The 22,163-nt window shown below is 39.2% G+C and overlaps 1 protein-coding gene across 1 annotated transcript; it reads right to left on the bottom strand.

Annotated features, from left to right (window-relative positions):
* Positions 1-68: 68 nt before the first annotated feature.
* sftpba (surfactant protein Ba) lies at positions 69-6,205 on the bottom strand. The gene is made up of 10 exons (XM_085359752.1): positions 6,123-6,205; positions 5,999-6,048; positions 4,457-4,531; positions 1,703-1,825; positions 1,500-1,610; positions 1,329-1,409; positions 993-1,176; positions 589-647; positions 436-501; positions 69-353 (listed from the first exon to the last, which is right to left on the bottom strand). The coding sequence occupies exons 1-9, from the start codon at positions 6,172-6,174 to the stop codon at positions 445-447; spliced, it is 792 nt and encodes a 263-aa protein (XP_085215878.1). The 5' UTR covers positions 6,175-6,205; the 3' UTR covers positions 69-353; positions 436-444.
* Between the last annotated feature and the right edge of the window lie 15,958 nt (positions 6,206-22,163).

Raw genomic sequence — 22,163 nt, 5'->3', positions numbered from 1 at the left:
AGTCAGCTGGGAAACACTACAAAAACACTTTATTAAAGAAGAGACAGGAAACTTGAGAAATGGTTGGTATATTAAAAAAAAAAAAAAAAGCACAAAGGCAATAAGTGAAATCTAACTCTGAGCCAGTAATATTTACTCTGCTACAAGAAGTAGCAGTAGCGGAGTAAAGATGACACTTAAACACAATGTTTTCTGCATTTCATAACTCTGTGCAGGCTGAATATATAATGCAAAAATTACAGTATGCAGTAAGAAATCAAATTGGGATGTGAAATACTGTTAAAATGCTGCTGATGAAGATTTGGTGCTCGATGAAATATCTGCTGTGTCCACCACGCTGACTCTTATTGGATCTGCTTTGAAAAGAAGTTGTGTTATTGAGACTGCATGTTTTTTACTTTGATTACAGTTTGTGTGAAATCAATGTACACCCACCTTAATCCTTCAGATTGTGTTGTAGTTCAGAGGCTTCCAGGCAAATTTGTGGCAGTAGAACAGAGTCTGCACAAAGTGAGACATGCATCGCATGTAATACTGCAGTGTCTGAAAGCTGAACGGGTGAATTCATTGTAATAGAGGTTTACTTACTCCGCACTTGAGAGCAGTCTTGACGTCTCTGCATCTGTATGTTGTCAGAGTGCATGGATCTGCAGGTTTAAAGCAGGAGATAGAAGAAAGTTCACTTGCTAACTGAGAATTCTTTAAAGGGACGTTTTGTATACTTTGATTTGTGCTTTCAGATTAGACGGATGCATCAAATTTAAATCTCAGTTCCTGGGCCTAAAAAGTACTGTAATGCATGAATGATGCAGTTGTAACTAATGTATAATTATGCCATATTAGGTCTGCACTTAAACTTTTTTTTTAAATATAAAGCATGTACAAGACAAATTATTGGACATCCTGGTCTCTGGAGATTTTGTGTCCAACATATGACATATTAAGTAAACGATCACAATCACTGCAATAGAAGCAAGGGAGAACAAACTGACCCACAAGCAGAGATTCTTCCCCTTTACAGAAGTGCATGAGGTGACAGATGGCCTGCGGGGTCGCATAAGCCAGTATTGCATCCAGCACTGTCCTGCTGACCTTGTCGATCACAGTCTCACACTGGTTGCGGTAGGAGGCCGGCAGAATATGGCAGATCTCTTCCAGCAGCTTGACCACTGCTTCCTGTAGAAGAGGAGCAGAGTTTTAAAAAAAAAAAAAACAAACAAAAAAACACGGGCAGTGATTACTCTCAGCTGTGTGGTCTGATTGCTTTTAAGTGTCTGTGTGCAGCACAAGGAAGTACTGTTTTTATGTGCGGTATAACCGTGTTTCACCTCTGTTCTTTCTTTGGGAAGCAAACCCTCCAAAGTCTTGATGAGGAAGGTGCAGAAGGAGCATTCGGTTGAAGGCTTCACCTGATTGAGGCACATAAATGGCAAGAGTTCAGCACAATGTTTTTTTTTTTTTCTCCCCGCAATGTGTCTTTCTAAACTTCAGATACTCACATTATCACTTGTCACAGCAGCCTGAAGGGCCTCCTGGGCAAAATAGCTGAGCATCTGCTCTTTATCACAAGAGCTGCAGAGCCCGAGGATTTTGCACACCTCCGCTGGTTTCTGTGGAAGAGAGGAAAACATGTTTACTGACTTCTCAGTGTCAGAAATGCCATACTCAAGGATGCATCTGGTTTTGGACTTCTCAGACTTACCAAGATGGAAGTAACAAAATTGATGGCCAGTGGGAACATCTTCTCCACCTCTTGTTTGCAGAGATTGGCAGCTGGACCGTGCATGAGTGCACACACGCTTTCAATGCCATTCATGATCTTTTTCTGTGCAGAATAAAGCGGTGAGTCAGAATATTGACTTAAAGACTGGTAGCCCCATTTGTCTTCAGCTAAGTAAGCAGAGCAGGTGTGGCATTTTTTTTTTTTTTTCACATTACATAAATAAACTTGTTGATTTATTAAAATGCATTTAAATGGCCTGTATTTGTATAGTGCTTTTACTAGTCCCCCCTAGGGACCCCAAAGCGCTTGACACACCCAGTCATCCACCCATTCACACACTAGTGGAAGGCAAGGCAAGCTACAGTTGTAGCCACAGCTGCCCTGGGGCAGACTGACAGAAGCGAGGCTGCCATATCGCGCCATCGGCCCTTCTGGCCAACACCAGTGGGCGGTAGGTGAAGTGTCTTGCCCAAGGACACAACGACCGAGACTGTCTGAGCCGGGGCTCGAACTGGCAACCTTCCAATTACAAGGCGAACTCCCAACTCTTGAGCCACGATCGCCCCGCTGGTTGCTCGTTTTCCTTTTGTTTTGCTTTGTTCATTTGTCTCTTTTAATTCTATTTTGTTGTACTTTTTCAACATGTTCAAAATAAAGATTCAATCAATCACGATCGCCCCCCTGTCTTCTGCCCCTTTAGCTTTCATCCAATCACAACATGTTCATTAACCACCTATTAATACTATGTGAGGCCCTAAACCAGAATCAGTGTTGTGGATATAAAGCTTCAGTACAAAATCTTAACAGTCACAGAGTTAACAAGTGAACTGAATGAATACTATTCAGTTTTCTATTTGTGCCTAACAGTAGCAGGGTTTTTTTTCCCCAGACTTGTTTACTATGGTGTCATGTGGTAGTGGTTGAGAACAAGGCATATGTTACTTTTTATTTATGTTTTCATATTTTCCTCTATATAATACTATTTAAAAGTCTTGAGGAACCCTTTTCTTGTTAAGACACTTAATGCTGACCTATGATGCATTCAAGCATCAAAACCCTAGTATTAGTAGTATTTTTGCACCAACCTAATCAAAGGTTGGCAGACAGGTGCAGCGTGTCCGTAAAAAGTTTCAGGAAACTGGACAAATAGAGGATAAGTGTTCATCATTGCCTAACAAGAGATTGAGTCTGAGTGGACAGGGTGGTTGTCAGGAAGCCACTCTTAAGGAAGGGAAATAACAAGAGAAGGTTGACCAAATTACACTGAAAATCAGTGGCAACAGGACTTATGGAGTGATGAATCATCATTTGAAAAATTTTGGGTTTAAGTCATTTTCAGAGGAGCTCAGTAAAGCGATCCAACAGTGAGTGTTTACAGCCATCTGGCATCTCCTGTTGTGTGGGGATGCATTTTATCCAGTAGTGTGCCTGCCTCTAATGGTAATGGATGGGCCTCTCAGAGCTCAGCATTATTGAAGCAGTGTGGGATCATCTTGACAGAGAGCAGAACAAAAGGCAGCCGACATCCAAAGAAGAGCTTTGAATGTCCTTCAAGAAGCCTGGAGAACTATTTCTGAAGACTAATAAGAATATTAAGAGATAACACGAAAACAGTTCAGGGTGTGTTGAAGAATAAAGGAGGTCATACCAAATACTGACTTTCAACCTCATTAGAATCAGACTCTGTTTTTGTCTCTTACACTGTATTTCCATGTATGCTTACACATTGCAATGAACCACTGCACCTTTTCCCCAGCACAACAAAACGAGGGGTGGTTCAAGACTTTTGCACAGTATTGTGTAACAGTTTTGTTTGTTTTTTTTAAACAGATATTTGGTTCATTTTTGTTTTTTGAGATTAACAGTGTGCACTGATACAGTGACATGTGATTAAACGCTGGTATTTTTTAGGTGTTACTTCGTAGCGGCAGAACCGATTTAAAGGTGAAGCGTGGACACTGAGCAATGCGGTGTTTGGTGAAACTCAAATATTCAGACACTAATGTGTTGTTTCTTTTTTTATATATACATCACTCCATGTCAGTGTGAAAAAGGAAAACAAGGGGTGTTCACAATACTGCTGTGTTCATTAAATAAAGGCATTGCTTGACTTCACACCAGCATGCTGCTGTGCTACATAAGCTCCAGACACATACTATGTAATAAATCCCAAACATCTTTCTCTGCATCTTTCCATGTGTACATCCTCTTTTATATCAATGTTTATCAACATACGTGATAAAAAAAAAAACCCCAACTTATTTCTGTCTTTGGAGCCTGTAAACCAGATCAGGCTAGATCAAAAGAGGATCTTGGAAGTCAAGTGTGTGTGTGTGTGTGTGTGTGTGTGTGTGTGTGTGTGTGTGTGTGTGTGTCTGAACAAAATTTGAATGGTAAATTTCATTTCAACTTTTCTTAGAAAAAATAGGAAGTGGCTCACCACCAAAACTATGAAGTGACCTTTAGTTTGGTGTGTGTGTTTTTAAGACATGCACAACTGGTTACAGATTATTTACATCTCCGAAGGTGAAAAATGTGCTCTAGATGATAAGATTACACTAAAAATTCCTGGAATGTAAAATATTTAGTTTTTCTTTATTCATGCCACAGGTCTCATATTTTAATCTTATATAATATATTTAATATGGGAATGGAAGATGTGGATAACATTATCAGCGAGCAAATTTGAACATTTAGGAATGTGTTTGCTCCTCGGGCACCAGGTGTACTCACCTGCAGGTCTGCATTGGAAAGCATGTCAACAAGGAGTTCAAATATTTTGGTGCAGTCTTGGCAAACATCTCCGGTCTGAAAAACAAAATCACATGATGAACATAAATTAATACCCTAAATCTAGGTTTGTTGGGATCTCTGTGCTGTGGGCACAGTTTAGTTTGGTTTAAAGTTTATTCAATCTGGATTCAAAAGTAGGTGGTAAAACTTTTACAACCTTTTATAACTCGACGCGTAACAGCAGACTTCTTCATTTTGAAGAAATGAAAATCTCACTTCTCAACACTGCGCCCTTACATTTGCTTTTGCCCTCACTGTGAGCAGTGCTAAAGTATCACACACTCCTATAGTGTCATTACAATTCCCCACAAAAAAAAAGAGTTTTAGGGAAAAAGTCTGCAAACATGTTCATGGTACTCAGGGAAATTATGTGAGTTTTTTCCTTTTTACTAACTACTACTAAATTTTAAATTACAGATGTCCAACTCTTTTCACATCGAGGGCCACATACAGCCCTCTTTGATCATAAGTGGGCCGGACAAGTGAAGTTTCCCCTCCTGTGAGTTTAAAGACTACACATTGACTGCCTGAGATATTTTAACATAAGAAAAAGAAATGTAATTTCTACAGTTCATCTCAGGTTTTCTACATGACAAAGAAATGCTGCTGAAGTAAATAAAAGACCTCACGCATTGAACAAATTAGAAATTTCTATAGTCAGTAGTGAAAAAAACACACAACATACTTTTACTTTCATGTCTTTTACTTATTTATTTTGGTCTACTTTGAGTGGCCATGCAGGAGGCCTTTATTAGTAGGCAATGCGGTAAGACCAGAGATGGGCAGTAACGCGCTACTGTAATCTGATTACTTTTCAAAGTAAGTAAACCTCCGCCTACCCCATTCCTGCTTTACAGGTGAAAATAGAGCAAAGGGACCACTAGTCTTTGACTTTATTTATTTTCTGCTGTGTTTTACTTGCATCTATTTGAAAGACTGAGTGTAAACACAAAAAATATTTTATTTTATCTGCTGGAATGTGCAGAAAATAGGTTTAAATGTTAAATTAATTTCTTCAAGTCAGAGAATGGTGCATATAATTTTATTTTTGTTTGATGCATAAAGTTAAAAGATTAAAACTGATAAAACAAGTTTTAAAAAGAGACTTTTCCATTTGATTACATTTTGTATGATGGATTATGTAGAAAAAGTAGAATTGGGCTGAAAGATCTATCGCTTTATCACCTCTTCAGGTTGTAAATCGTGTTTTTTAAAAAGTAACTAAGTAATTAATTACTTTTGAAAATAAGTAATCAGTAAAGTAACGGGATTACTTTTTTGGGGAACTAATCAGTAATTAGTTACTGATTACTTTTTTCAAGTAACTTGACCAACACTGGGTAAGACTCATGAAAAGATTTTCCAAAGCCGTCCAGTGGACTGAATTGGAGTCCTTGCAGAGCTGATTCTGGCCCCCGTCACTTATGTTTGACACCCCTGATTTAAATGTAAAACATGGCTTAACTATGAGAAATCACTTACTTTTAACTCTTCAGGAACGCTTTCCAAACCACCGCTGCTGTAAGTCAAGGCTACAGGAAGAAATTTTCATTAATAGCCTTCACTTTAATTAATCTCATCACTATACTTTATTTTATTGTCTTACCACAGCCTTGGAGAGCGATGGAGAGAAGCAGGGCAAATGTAAGCAGGGCCATCTTCTGTTAGTCTCTGGAAGGTTTCCTTCCTCACATCTGTGGGTGAACTGCAAGAGCTGCTTATATCTGATCCACAGCTGTGGTCTCAACCCGTTAGGTTTTTTTTTTTTTTTTTGGGGGGGGGGGGGGAGCACGCTTGAACCAATTTGATAAGATCTCATTCAGTTAGCAGAAGTTTTTTTATTCCCCTCCCATTCTCAATATGGTAATGTTAGTCGAGTTTCATATTCACTTCCTCACACAAAGGTGCAAAAACAAGTTATTATTTTATCTTTCAAGACATGTGTGGGCTTTTTTTGTGAGTATGTGCTGTATTTCCTAATGCACTACACTGTCATATCCAACTCTGCATACTTTATCGCTCTTTCTTTAAAACTGTACCATTCACAACGTAACTGTTTCAGATTGTAATCTCAGTTTGCATTTGACAAACATAAATGGGGGAAATGTTTCTCCTGCTTCAACTCGTTCCTTTTAGCTTCCCAGAGTCTGTGCAATATCAGCAAATAATATAAAACATGTAGGAATTTGCCTTACAGCCTTGACCTAATGCTAACAACAAGCTTTGATAACCACAGATCTATGACTGTAGGTCGTTGTTAAGTTTATTTTTACATTTAAAACTTCTGTGACATGCCATTCGTACTACTACTTCCTGTGGAAAAAATGAGAATAACTAGCTCAATACTGTCAGACAGAGTAGATGCTTAAAATCAAACAAAAAGTATTGTTAGACACTAAAAACCGGGGTAAATATAGAACACATTTTCTAAATGATGGTTTCATTTATTAAGAGAAAAAACTAAACACACCCGCCTACTGGGCCTACTGTTTGTAAAAAAAAAAAAAAAAGAAAGAAAGAAAGTTGCTGTGACTAATCGCATTTGTAGAAACCTGAGGTTAGTTTCACTAACCACACCCAGACCTGTTGAATCAAGAAAACACTTAACTAGAACCTGTCGGACAAAGTGAAATTAAAGATCTCAAAAAACGAGATATCACATCACAATTTAAAGACACTTTCTGTAAAAGTTTACAAAGCCATTTCTAATGCTTTGGGACTCCAATGAACCATGGTGACAGCCTTTATCTACAAACAGGTAAACCTTGGAAGAGTGCTGACCCTTCCCAGAATTTGTGAATCTCCCACTGCAAAATTAATCCAAGAGCACATTCACAACTCACAAAAGAACCCAGAACAACATATACAGATCTGCAGGCCTCCTTTTCCTCTGTTAAGGTCAACAATAAAAAACAGAGACTGACCAAAAAAGAGCATTTCATAAAAAGAACATCACGCTGACAGTCAAACACGGTGGTGGTAGTGTGATGGTTTGGGGCTGCTTTGCAGCTTCAGGACCTGGATGAATTGCCATAATTTGTTGGAACTGTGAATTCTGCTCTCTATCCAGCAGGACAATAATCCAAATAAACCTGAAAATCCACGTCTGAATTGCTCAAAAGCAACAAAATTAAAGTTTTGGAGTGGCCTAGGAAAAGTCTGGACATGAGATGCTTTCGGCATGACCTTAAACAGGCCGTTTAACCTTTAACCATAAAAATGTGGCTGTAATAAAACAGTTCTGCAGAGGAGTGGAAGAAAATTCCTCCACAGTGATGTGAAAGACTCAACGGCAGTCATCACAAATGCATGATTACAGTTCTTGCTGTCATGGGTGGGACAACCAGTTCCTGGTCACTAATTTGTGCAGAGTAGTGTGGGGGTTTTTTTCGTGAAGATGTGCATTATTATTTCACTGACTGCTGTAGAAGATAACCGAGGCCATATTGTTTGCGCTACATTTTGTAACACCTGCACAATCACATGTTCAGGTTCAAATAAAGTCAAAAGCAGCATGAGGCTTCAGTTACAGGAAATCATGGCACTAGTTCCCTTTCTTGCTTCTTCAACTTTTATGTTTGCATTACAACAAAGGACTGCTCAGTGACACCTCAGATGTACCTGCTCCCACATGTTTAGACAAGAAATAATTCAAAAGCTATTCAACTGGAAATTGTACCAAATATCAAAATACAGGGAGTTCGTGGAGTGATTTTGTTGGAAAGACGCAGCTCTCTGGACTTTACAGAAATCTTTTTTTTTTCATATAGTTAAATTATAATGCAAATTGTTGAAGTCGTTTATTTCTATACAAGACAATGTAGAAAATTAGAATTTAGAAAACTGTAAGGCTCTTCAATTATAACAACTTAATAAGGACTTTATATACATTTTTAATGGATTTGGCTGATTTAACCAAATTCTATAAACCTTTGGGTCATATTTATCTAGATTACAATTATTTTATTACTATTTAACTATTATCTAGTTCTGCTTTGTTCAGAAAAATGTCTCTCACTCTTTTGATACCATTCCAATTTTTTTGTTTTTTGTTTTACTAAATCTCACACCAAACCAAGTGAAGTTCTGAAAACTGCCCCGTTCACAGCTGTGGACACAGATAATGAGAAGCATCACCGTTTTGAACAGCGGTGGTCTGAAACTGCAAACCTCTTCCAGGGCCTGAAATTCCCTCCACAACAGGCACGAATTAAGAACACTTGAAACAGAAAGATATCTGGATTTGGATGCATTCCTGATATGTTCTTGAGAATTTTGATTGTTTGTTTTCTTTTTCCTTTAACAATCAATGGGCATTTGTGAATATATGCTGGGAAACATGTAGTCTTAAAAGGGCCAATCCCCCCCCCCCTCCAAATCAAACAGCCCAGCAGGTAGCTCTGCATGTTTGATTACCAGATTTTTTACACTAGATGTCCTTTCTGTTGCAATCTGGGATCACCAGGCAAATGTGTAAACCACTAAACTTGGTGCAGCTCATGCTGTTTTTATATAGTCTCTACCTGATTAACCTTTGAGGGAAAAATCTGAGGTCATTAAGTCACCGTGAGTAATTTTAATGTTTATGTTTCTCTCATTCTTGTTGTTCACAAATGTCCAAAACCGTATTTTCACAGCGCAGTCAATGACTTTACACTGTGCAAGTTTTCCATATAATAAAATCATTTTCCTAGTAAAAAAATAGTAATTTAATAAAACAATAAAAAATATGAATACAGTGCAAATTGCAAATGGTTTCAAAATGACTCAGGTAATGCAATAATATGGTTGCAGTGCAGGTTTGCAGTGTGGTAGTTAAAACTGTGTCCAAACAGTCGTTATGCGGACATTTGATGGACTAGTTAAACCTGTTTATGGCTCTTGGCTCGTAATTCAGAGCTTCAAGGTCTATGTGTGAAAGGTTGCTCTAGTTTGCTGGATGAGAGAAGTTCAAATTGGCTGTGCATGGGTGTGCTTGGTCCTTGCAGATGGTGTTGACTTTCCTAAGTCAGTGCATGCTGTAAATGTTTTCCAGAGCTGAAAGCTGTCCCCCGACAGTCTTCCCCTTTCTCGATATAACCTGAGTTTTCCTGTGAGAAACCACAAAAATACAGTAGCAGCACCTGTCAGAGGAGAACACGTCACTTCAGTTATTTCAATATGCCTTACAGTTTCAGTCTAGATCAGGGGTGTGCAATTCCAGGCCCTGAGGGCCGGTGTCCTGCAGGTTTTAGATCTCACCTTGGGTCAACACACCTGAATCACATGATTAGTTCGTTACCAGGCCTCTGGAGAACTGCAGGAGCTAATTTAGCCATTTAAATCAGCTGTGTTGGTTCAAGGACACATCTAAAACCTGCAGGGACACCGGCCCTCGAGGCCTGGAGTTCCCCACCCCGGTCTAGATGCCAACAGTGAGACAGTTTTACATGAATGTCATTCCCTTTCAACCCCATTACAGTCTTGGTGCACAGCTGCTTATCATTACTGGAGTGTTTTTCTGTATTCTTGCAGAAAATCTGCCTGCTTTTTATGTTTGAGGTAACATCCAGGAAATTTGTCCTCATTAACAAAAAAAATGCAAATAAATCTTTGTAATTCACACTTTTGTTTTCGGTGAATATTTTTTAGAATATTATACATAATGATCAAGAATTTGTTATATAGTTGGTAGAGTTTCAGTTATAAATGAAGCAGCGAGCTACAAAGAAGTGAAAGGACTCCATTTGTGACTCATGCTTGATTTACACTGTGCACCTGTAACTGCAACTTTTTACAGTAAAGTTCTGCTTTTTTTTATTTATGCTTGTAAATTTATAGTGGTCGGAGAGTTTGCTGCCTTTTCTATGCTGTGACTCTTAGCTTTAACTCAGAGTTCTCATCATAGGGCGGACTTTCTACTTCACGTCCCTTATGTCTGTCACCAAACTTTGCTCTCAGATATACAGCTGGGGCATATTCACCTGGAAGAACAGGGAAATCCTAGCTTCCTGTTGTTCTTCTTTATCTCTCGTATTGGTATAGATATAGCTTAGTTATTGATTATTCCCTAACCCACTCAGGTGTAATAGGAGATAATTCTGTTTCTGTTCTCAGCCACCATTTGGTTCAATCACTCATTTACCAGTAGGGTGTGTTGGGACACCCATAGACTTGACACAGATCTGTTATCAGTTCTGTCTCCAGGTGCTGACCTTGGTAAGAATGGCTTTTACTGAAACACTTAAGCCTGGGGACGAACTTCCCATCCAAGTCTCGTGAGCAAATCCAGGAAAACCAGAGCTGACAACAGGTGAGCTGTTCACGTCAGGGATGGACAGTGGTGACCTCTGGTGGTGGTGGTGGTGGTGGGGGAGGGGGGAGGGGGGGGAATGAAACAGGGACCATCCAGACTCAGTGAATGACTGGAAGGTTTAAATATTACAGTCTTCACTATCACTGGAACAGATAACTATCTTAGGTGAGATCATTATGGACACACTGCCAGTAAGTGTTCCTGCCAATAAATCAATTCTCTGGAATGTGTGTTACAATGGCAAAGGTGTGTGATGGCCAAAGCTTCAGCTTTACAACCTGGTTGAGCATGTGATCACGTGCCACAAGGCTTCGTGCAGCAGCCTGGGTGTAATTCTGTCTCTGAGCCCAAACCGTAGTGCAAAAGTAAAAGTCAGAACCAAACGGTGATCCTGGAGTATCATTTAATCCCAAATTATTACTGAAAAAACTCCAGGGCTTGAGCACAGTTTTTTGTTGGTGCTACATTGACCTTTGCAGACACATGTAGCTGTCAGGTGTCTAAATCTGTAGAACAACTGGAAATGTAGGCTCCTTTTCTTCATGTTTCTGTTTGTGTTTATCCTTTAGCCTCAGTGCTGCACAGATGACCTTAATTCAGTGTGGGTAAAGCACTTCTTTGTAGAAAGTGAAACAGCAGCATGCATGGAAAGGGAAATAACCACTCCTGACCAAAAAGTCTCACATTTGTCAACAAACATCTTGATGATCCCCAAGACTTTTGTGGACTCAGGAGACAAAAGTTGAACTTTCTTGGAGGTTGGAGTCCAGTTACGTCTGCATAAAACTAATACAGCATTTAATAAAAAGAACATCACACCAACAGTCAAACATGGTGTTATGGCCTAGGGCTGCTTTGCTGCTTCAGGACCCGGATGAATTGGCGTAATTTGTTGGAACTGTGAATTCTGCTCTCTATGCAGCAGGACAATGATCCAAACACACCTGAAAATCTACATCTGAATTGCTCAAAAACAACAAAATGAACGTTTTGGAGTGGCCTAGTGAAAGTCTGGACATAAGATCCTTCTGGCTGTCCATGCTTGAAAACCCTCCAATGTGACTAAATTAAAACAGTTCTGCAAAGAAGAGTGGGACAAATTTCCTCCACAGTGATGTGAAAGACTCATCGGCAGTCATCACAAATGCATGATTACAGTTCTTGCTGCCATGGGTGGGACAACCAGTTATTAGGATTAGGGAGCAATTATGTAAGTAGCTTTGGACAGCCTTTTCCCCTTAATAAATGAAATAATGAAACTGAACTGAACTAAATTTTACATTTACTCAGGTTATGTTTGTCTAATATTAACGTTTATATGTTTTCCTGAAACATGCAATTATGACAAATATGCAAAAAAAACAAAAAACACTAAGAAACCAGTAGTGACCTCTGGTGGGTGAAAGGATTAATTATTATAGTCTTCACTATCACTGGAACAGATAACTTAGGTGAGAACATTACTGACGCACTGCCAGTAATAACAGTAACAACCATTGTGTTTTTAACCCGTCCACTGAAACCTTAAGTCAGTTTTAGTGCCAGTTTAGTGCACCTGATTACAGTTTTTGCCCGTTGCTTGAACACATTTTGCAAAACTTCGCTCATTGTGCCAAAACTCTAAACACAAGTAAACATGACACAACACTGGGAAATATACCATTCACATCTGTGCCAAATTGAAACTCTACTCTCTAAACCTAAACTCCTCTTGCATGTCGAAACCATCCATGGATTGCTGTCACCTGAATGTCGCCGCAGGCCTGTTCCATTGCCTGCAGAAGAGGCATGGGGGCATGTGGTTGGCGGTCATATACACGCCATCTCCAGGCCGAAAAAAATTCCTCTATAGGGTTTAAAAATGGTGAGTAAGGGGGCAAGTATACCACTTCAAGTTGGTTGGGGTTGGAGAACCAGGCCTGGACCAGAGCAGCCCGATGGAAACTGACATTATCCCATATCACCACAAACCTGGGCTGATCTGGTCTGTTCTGTACAACTATATTATGGAGAGCATCTAGAAATGTGAGTATATGTTGGCTATTGTATGGACCTAGTTTTGCATGATGATGCAGAAGCCCTCGAAGGCTTATGGCGGCACACAATGGGATATTTCCCCCGCGCTTCCCTGAGACGTGCACAATTGCCCTTTGGCCAATTACATTACGACCCCGTCGTCTTGTTTTGCACAGGTCGAATCCAGCTTCATCAATGAAAATGAATTCATGAGGCTGTGCAGCTCCATCCATGGCCAAGATTCTCTGAAAAAAAAAAAGAGAACATATTACTGTACTACAGTGCTACACATACAGAACCCTCACCCCATCACACAGGTACCTGTGTAGCTCTCAGAATAGATCCATGTGGTACTGATATGGTACATATTCAGCTGCTACTGGATTTCACCAATACTCTATTGTACATGTAAAGGACAGTTACACTTACCCGTACATATTCAGCTCGAAGTCCTTTGACCCTGTCACTGTTCCTCTCAAATGGGACTCTGTAGAGCTGCTTCATGGTGATGCTGTGTTTTCCCAAGATGCGTCTGATGGTGGTGATGCTCACATGGTTTATGTTGTTGAACACTTGCCTGTCTGCAAGTATTTGCTTTCGTAGCTGGTGGAGACGGATGGCATTGTCTGCCCCCACTAGGTCCACAACGGCAAGGTCCTGCTGTTGTGTGAACAGGCGTTGGCGTCCTCCCCCAGAAGGTCTTCGAGTCATTCTAGAGAAATACAACCTCATATTGTCATCGCTTTGCTTGTTTTTCTTACAGTACTTTACTGTATACACTGTATCATCCACTGTACAACACTGTACTTCAATATAAGTAATCATGGTATGTTTCACAGAAACTACCACTTTGGCTGCAAAAGGAGCATTAGCACTCTGCAATACCCTGTACACTTGATATGGTAATGGTATATACTGTAGAACAGTGCTATAAAAACCATCTGAGTAGAGTAGAAGGTAGAGAGGTGAAGACAGACCTGTTTTCTAGTCGGAATGTTCGTATTATAGATGCCACTGTGGAGCGGCTTAGATGTGGGTGGACTCTCTGCCCAGCTTCCCTCATAGGCAGGCCATGGTTGATGACATGGTCCACCAAAGTTGCTCTTATTTCATCAGAAATATGGGTCCGTCCATGGCCTCTTCGACCTCCTCCTCCTCCTCCTCTTCCTCTTGCTCTCCCTCCATCCATGCTTGCAAAGTTCTTGAATTGGCTAAATTGAGGGCTTTTTGTAGTTGGCTAATTGGTGTTCAGTTTTGCAAGTAAGTGCCTTCAGGTGTGTATTTGAGTGGTTGCAATTACCCGATGTGTTTTGTATTTTGGATACATGTGTTTTCCAAATGGCACCCTGAAATGTCATTTTGTGAACGAGGTGTCTTATGTATGAAATAGAGTGTAGTGTGCAGGACCATGTGTGTTGCATAAAGGAGTAAGTGTGTTGCATAATTGCAACTAGGGTGCAAAGCAGCGCTTTTGTTCAAGGTATGGGTACATGTGTTTGAGGTATGGCAACAAAAGCTTCAAGTTGTGTTACTTTAGTCTAAGCATGGGTTTATAGTGTTCAAGCAACGGGCAAAAACTGTAAGCAGGTGATCATGTGCCACAATGCTTGGTGCAGCAGCCTGGGTATGATTCTTTTCTCTTCTACTTTTCCGTCTGAAAACTCTTTAGTACTAAAGGTGGAAAAACTTTAATAGGACTTTTTAATAGGATTTTTTTTTTAATCTAAAGGATACAGCGAGAGCGACGCCAGGAATTGGCTGATGTGATCACATCTGATAAAACCGATAAAAGTCCACTGCCGTGTTTTGAATTCATAATCAGGAGGGAAGTGTCGTTTCTTTACTCCGAGGGGTTTTGTCCCATTCATGGCCCGATCATTATTATCATACCTGTGGCAAAAAACATTTTTTATCCACTTCCCTAGAACCAAACTATGATTCAAAAGTCAAAGTCAGAACCACACAATGATTCTGGAGTTTCATTTATTACTAACTTATTACTGATGAAACTCCAGGCCTTGAACATGGCTCTTGGTTGGTGCTACGTTGACCTTTGCAGACACATGTAGCTGTCAGGTGTCCAAATCTGTGGAAGAACTGGAAATGTAGGCTCCTTTTCTTCATGTTTCTGTTTTTGTTTATCCTTTAGCCTCAGTGCTGCACAGATGACTTTAATTCAGTGTGGGTAAAGCACTTCTTTGTAACAAAGTGAAACTGTTACAAAAAAAATGGTCTGCTGCCACCATTGTCTGAGCTTCATTTAATGTGTTGTTTTCCCTCACATGTTCCTCTTTTGTGGTCAGCTCTGTTGCCTTTGTTCCCTTTCATGTTCCAGCTTACTTTTCAAGTACTGGTAAATGGTCTGTATTTGTATAGCGCTTTACTAGTCCCTAAGGACCCCAAAGCACTTTACACATCCAGTCACCCACCCATTCACACACACATTCACACACTGGTGATAACAAGCTACGTTGTAACCACAGCCACCCTGGGGCGCACTGGCAGAGGCGAGGCTGCCGAACACTGGCGCCACCGGGCCCTCTGACCACCACCAGTAGGCAACGGGTGAAGTGTCTTGCCCAAGGACACAACAATCGAGACTGTCGGAGCCGGGGCTCGAGCCGGCAACTATCCGATTGCAAGGCGACCTCCCAACTCTTGAGCCACGATCGCCCCCAACAGTAAGTAATTATTTTATTGTTTTAACTGCTGGCCTCCAAGGAAAGTAATTAGAATATTAGTATTCAGTGTCAAGCGTACATCACGTTCATGTAAATCATGTATGTTCATGAGCCACATACAACATACTTTGATCTTAAGCGGTCTTTCTGTCAGTGCAAAGTAGTTTAACTTTAAATTCCCGAGAGATCTCAGTATAAGAGAAGGAAGTGCCATTTCAACAGTACCTCTCAGTTTTGTTTTTTTACATGATAAAGAAATACTGCTGAAGTAAATGAAAGATGTCTGTCAGGGCTTGAGCTTAAATTGTAAGAAATAAATGTGTAAAATTACAGAAGTGTTTTGTTAAGTCATAGAAAATGTCCTATTTTATTTTATTTTATTTATTTTTGCTGTCAGCAAACGGCTGGAAAAGATCTTTCCAGAGTGCACAGTGAAAAAACAGGAGCTTTTCGTTTATTTAATTGTTCACCTATTACTTCAGTTTAGTGGTATGAATGGCTGTGGGGAAGGTCTTTATCAGTAGGACAGGCTGTAAAATTTATGAAAATACAGTTAAAGGTCCAACATTTATGCCCCCCCTCAGGCTTTATGTTTGAGGATACAAGTCGACATACAGCGGGGAAAGGAGAGTTTGTTCCTGGATCAAAATGGGCCTTTGTGGGCTGACTCTTTATGTAAGCATAACTGGTCTGCATAGTGATTCTGTATTGTGCTACTTAAAAGAAGTTAAGAACAAATATATATATATATATACATATATATATATATATATATATATATATATATATATATATATATATATATATATATATATATATATATATATTATTTTGATTAAATAAACAGTGAGCCCAAAGCTTTCTTGGAGGGGTTGCCAATTTATTTTTCATTTTATTTTTGCGTGCATGCAGGAAAACCCAGTAAATGTTGCACAATATCTAAAAATACAGAGCAAAGCTGGTATGAGATGTTTTAAACTGGCCACTGCCAGCCAGAGATTAAGAAACAGAGCAGCTATTTCTTTTTTGACAGCTTATTTGCTTGTTAAATATTTTTCCAAGAACTGCCTTGAAAAGCTGCTAAGAAATGCAGTTTGGCATCACTATCCTCATTGTGAATTGTATCAACCACATGGTTTAACACTGTTCCATACCAACGTCACCTCATTACCTGGCTCATCAACACTGCAGGAAGATCCTTCCTCATCGTTGCTATTCTGCAAAACCCCACAGTCATTTAGTTTATCACATCATCACTTAATAACTTCTCTTTGCACAATAAGAAATGCACTGCCCTGTGAGTAATAACGTACTTTTATGATGGTTGTTAAAGGTTGAATAGTATCTCACGCAAACTAACAAAGAGTGTTGGATTTGTGTTGCAGAGGCGTGTACTGAAATGAAAAATGATTAATTTTTTCTTTTTGTTCTTCCGCTTCATTATTCAACCCTATAAAAAATAAAACTTCCTGGTGATCATGTGTATCATGTAATCTGAATCAGAGGAGATGACAGACATTAACAGAAAGCTATAGTATCGTGTTCCTAGTGTCACAATAGATACAGTAAATAAAAAGGCTGGAATTCCACTGAATATTGCATCACTCATTGTTTAATTTAAACCCATTGTTCTCCAAGGTACTTTTTCTTTCACAGCTTGTGAAATCAGTTTGGCATTCTGCACATTTCTTCTTCCTTCAACCTCACAATTTGTGACGCGATCAAGCTCATCTCTTCATTGTAGATCACAGTACGGGGTTTTTTCCGTTTGTCGTTCATGTATAACCAGAAACAATAAATATTTGTATTTGCAGCTTTGCAAGCGAGGACACCAATCACCAAACCAATCACCAAACAAAAGCTGGAAAACAGTACAGTCTTGTAATACAGTCTCGTGAAATTTGAATGGATATTTGAAATTTGAATCTCAGAAGATAAAGCCAGTAGCAAATATACTTTAATTTCAGGGGTGGGATACGTGGAAGCTGCTTCTCTGAGGAATATGGATTGAAGTTGACAAACAAACATAGATTTAATACACATATTACCTTTGTGTCTGTCTCTATTACTCTGTGTGTTTCTGTGCACACTTGCTAGAATCCTTTTGTCTTCAGAGATGCCTGAATACTTCATGACACAGATTCAAAAAGGTGCTCAGACATTTTGGTCCATATGGACATGATAGCATCACACAGTTACTGTAGATTTGATGGTTGTGAATTAAATCACCTGTTCTACTACATCAAAGGTGCTTTACTGGATTGAGATCTAATGACGGTGGAGTCAGTTTGAGTAAAGTGAACTCATTGTCATGCTCAGAAAATCAATTTGAGATGATTTGAGGTTTGTTTTTTTTTCTGCTGAATGAAGCCATCAAAAGCTACACTGTGGTCATATGGGGATGGACACGGCTAGCAACAATATATAGGCTCTGGCATTGCTAAATTGGTACTGAAGGGTTCAGAGTGTGCTATTAAAATACCCCCTACATGATTACACCACTGCCAGCAGCCTGTGCTTTCATCTTGTTTATATAACTTATATATAACTACTTAGCTTAATTTCTTCCCGGTTCGTGCTTGTTGCAATATTACCATCCTATAACTGTATTTCTTTGTTGTTAATTGTTTTCTTTTGCTGTAAACCTGCAAGTATGGCTCGTTTGTGAAGCACTTTGTTGTACCTGTGACTTTTAAATGTGCTATAGAAATAAAATTGAAATTGAAATTGAATCCAATTCTGACCCTGCAATTCAAATGTTTCAGCAGAAATCGACTCTTGAGATGAAGGGAGCCTGTCAACAGTAACGGCACACTCAAAGTCAATTAAATTAACTTCTTTCCTCGTCGTGACGCTCTGTATGAACGTCAGCAGGCGTGTGTAATGAAGTGGCCAGTGTGTTTATTATGACCTACTTCAGAACTCTTATCTATATGAGATAGAAAGTTTCAGAATTACTCACTGATATAAACACAATATAAACAAGTACAGTCACAACCATTTGAATCGCATATTAAACCGCTGTGCTACAAATGTAAATACTGACTGTAAAGTACCTGCATTTGTGTTTGGGTCAGTTATTAACTGGAGCAACACAGAACTGCAGTTCAAAGAGGTGAAGTGATGCCGGGGCTGACAGAAATCCTTTTCTGCTGTAATTTATAGATTTTTTATTTTTAAATCAAGCATTTGAAATGGTAAATAATAATGAACACACACTCTTTGAATGCAGACTCGTTACACTATAACATTTGTCTTTGTTTAAAAACAGGAAACACACGTGAGACAACAGACATGCCATTTGTCTTTTAGTTTCACAAGACGCGTCGAAACTTCAATAACGGAGTTCCTGAAATGTTCCCTGAATATTAGGATTTTGTTCAGGCTGAAATCAGGTCAAGCAGCTAAGTTTTCAATTCCAAGAAGAAAAGTCAAAAATGGGTAAAATGTATTTTATGACACAGCCTTCCTTTAACCTTGCTTTAAAAAATGGTTACAAAGATGTTTTATTATAGCCCTGATGACCCTAAACTGCTTTGGTGGAAAGAAAAACAAGGGGGGGTGAACCAGATTCAGAAAGACAAACGTAAAAAGGGTTAATGTGGTTTAACCATTAGGACGATCTGATAAAGGTGGTGAGTTAAGATAAGATTTCATGCATGCTGAACTACCAAAGCAAGCGTGACGATTTATTGTCTCTAGTTCCCAGTTTCCTTATCATGTTTATAATGAAGGTGAGTATAAAGCACCAGCGGAATTACTAACTGAACTAAGAGGCATTGTTCAATCTCACAAAATAATTTTAGATAAAAGGGATCATTAAAAATGAAAGTGCTGCACCTTTAATGTTGCACTGATTGTGCAGCCTTGTTGCTAAAATCTAAAAGCAGAATCAGGTCTAATACAAAACACCTCGAAACTTACTACCCAACCCTGTGGTGAAATCGGATTTCTTGCTAAACCTTGAAGTTAGTTAACAACATCTCAGTCGTTGCTTTTTATTTCTGCTTTTTTACTTCCTTCAAAGTCTGATTTGGACACGGCTGCAAGTGAAATCCTTCAGCTAATGTTGCGAAAAACAGAGGTTTCCTCACAGAAAGAAGGAAAAATAAACTTTTTTTTATCACCGGCAGACAGTCTGAACGAAAACATGAATCATATTTCTTAATGTTTAAGGTCTTAGACACATCCATTAAAGCAAGCATTAAACTGTCTCGTAACAAAAATATAGAGTCACCAGGCTCTTTGTGAGGTACACCTGATCAACTGCTCATCGATGCAACTCATTTAGGTATGCAAAAATGGTCAAGATCACCTGCTGACCATTGAAATGGGTAAGAATGGTGATTTAAGTGAGTTGGAATGTGGCTGCTTCAAGTTGAAGCAACAGGAGATTCTCATCATGGACGTGCGGCCGACAAATCTGTCACATCAGTATGGACCCAAATCTCTGAGGAGTGTTTTAGCTGCTTTAGCTGTCAGACAGATGGCCTCACATTTGACTCTAGAGTACAGAGAGTCAAGAGTTCATGCCCCGGTGGACGGGGCTGTGGCTCCCCACACCCGCTAACAGATCATTACATGTAGAAAAACAAGCGCGTTCATGCTCACAGGTGTACACACGGGTGCTCACACACACAAACTACACCCTTATTGGCTCCTACCTTAAAGCACACTGTGCACAATAATGTTTAACATTTAGTATTTACTGTTATATTCCCATAGATCATCATGATGTTGTTTATTCTATTGCTCTAGTCTTCTTCTGCTTGTTTTCTTTTTTTCTCAACAGGTGATCCAGGAAAAGAAAAAGAGGGGGGAGAGGGGGGAAAGGGGGGGAGAAAAAAAAGAGTTCATGCTTGACTCAGTAACTGCAAGATGTCCAGGTCACTCCACCGCCGTGCTTCACATTGCACCATGCACTATGGCCAAACGTCTCCTCGTTGGTCTCACCCGTCTAAACGACATTGTTTCACAAGTCTTGTTGTTGGTTCAGATGCAACTTTGCAAACCTACACTGTGCTGACATGTTCTTTGTAGAGAGAAGAGGCTTTCTCCCTGAAAGCCTTCCAAAGAAATCACACATGTTCAGTCTAATTGTCCTGCCATGAACTTTAAAAGTTAACTGAGAGTCTGAAGCGTAGTCCTTGATCATTGCTGATATCTTTCCTCCTTGGTATTTCATTAACACACACCTGAATGCTCCAGATCAACAAACTGCTAAAACTTTATAGACACGCTCATCGTTGTTGATGATTAGGTAAATGACTGCATTTAATTAGCATCACCTGACTAATACTTACCTTCTTAGTTACTATGGAAACAGTAAGGTTGTCATTAGTTTTTCCACCCTCTGCTTCTGCATTTTGACTTATGTCTGTTAAATAAATAAAATAATGGCACAATATAACAAGGCATGTGTTGCTGTTCATCTGAAGTTGTGTGTACCTTACTTAGTATCTCGTAAGAATGTTTTTTTTTGTTTTTGTTTTATTAATATTATGCCCTGAAATGTAAAACCTTAGACTCAAAAGAGGATGTACTTCTTCTTTGACATGACTGCAAGCCCAATTTCCCAACTTTTCAAGTGAAGTCCCGCCGTCTTTTTTAGATAAAAAATGAAATAAAAAAATAAAACCCCAGCGTGGCAAAGATACCCACCCTGTGAAATGTCCTTCTTGAAGACAACGATGGCAAAAATGGTGCAGAAGTGAAGTTGTTTTGCAGCTTGAAAATTTACCTGATGTTTAATTTTTGCACCTCAATTTTTAAAAAATATTTCAAAAACAAAGGTCAAATTATTTTGTTGCATGGATGATCAGTCTGCTTGCAGTTCACAAATCACTTCCAGGATAAACACAGTAAACATGCAAAGGATGACCTGAAACACAATGAAAGGAAAAAAGATGGTTTTCTTCACACGCATAATGAATCCAGTCTCAACAAGTGAATATTTGTAGCTGACCTAAAATAAAAACCAAATGATTTATTTCCTTGTTCAATCAGACATTTTTAGGACGGCCTATGTTGTGAAGAAATGAAGTATAAAAACATGTGCGATTAGTTCCAGCTAGGCCAGCTTCTAATGTAATCCTGCAGTCTATCAGCAGAAATACGAAGTCTATTAATAAATGAAAGGTGTTTTTCATCATCGACTGTCACGACTTGTGTTTTCAGCTAATCTTTGAGCTTAACGAGAACAAGTATGGTTTTCTTGTGACTACGTGCACATAGTTATTGTTATCCAGGTTGATGGTCTTCTCTCAGACTTGTTCCTTGTGTTATTATCCCCTGGGTCACAGGTTGCCTTGACAAATAACACAAAGCCAGTGTATATACAAAAGCTACAGGAATCTCCACCCACAGATAAAATGGTACAAGGTAAAATTATGGTTCACTGCATTTCCTCATTGCTCAAGCATGTCTAACAAATACAACCTATTACTTATTTACTTGTTCGTCTGTGGCTAACGCCTTCAGTTAAAAGCATTAATGCGAACTGCCCAGAAGGAAAGAATGGTAAAAAACACAATTACTGATTTTTATGCTTAGTTTTCAATGAAGATTTTCATTTTTTATCAATAAAAAAAAAATCTGCCCCAAGTTTCACAGGAAGTTTGTATTGTAATGCTGCGCGTCGCTAACTACATCAATA

Source organism: Diplotaxodon limnothrissa, linkage group LG7, assembly GCF_057381915.1.
Source record: "Diplotaxodon limnothrissa isolate DT_005_m linkage group LG7, D_limnothrissa_male_GT1.1, whole genome shotgun sequence".
NCBI classification, from domain to species: Eukaryota; Metazoa; Chordata; class Actinopteri; order Cichliformes; family Cichlidae; genus Diplotaxodon; species Diplotaxodon limnothrissa.
The sequence above is the reverse complement of the archived record's forward strand: the minus strand, read 5'-3'. Positions and strand labels throughout refer to the sequence as shown.

Coding starts and splice junctions, on each gene's coding strand:
- sftpba (XM_085359752.1), bottom strand. CDS start 6,174: ATGGCCCTGCTTACATTTGCCCTGCTTCTCTCCATCGCTCTCCAAGGC. Junction 6,049..6,122: donor CATCGCTCTCCAAGGCTGTG/GTAAGACAATAA, acceptor TTCTTCCTGTAG/CCTTGACTTACAGCAGCGGT. Junction 502..588: donor AGACTGCTCTCAAGTGCGGA/GTAAGTAAACCT, acceptor CACTTTGTGCAG/ACTCTGTTCTACTGCCACAA.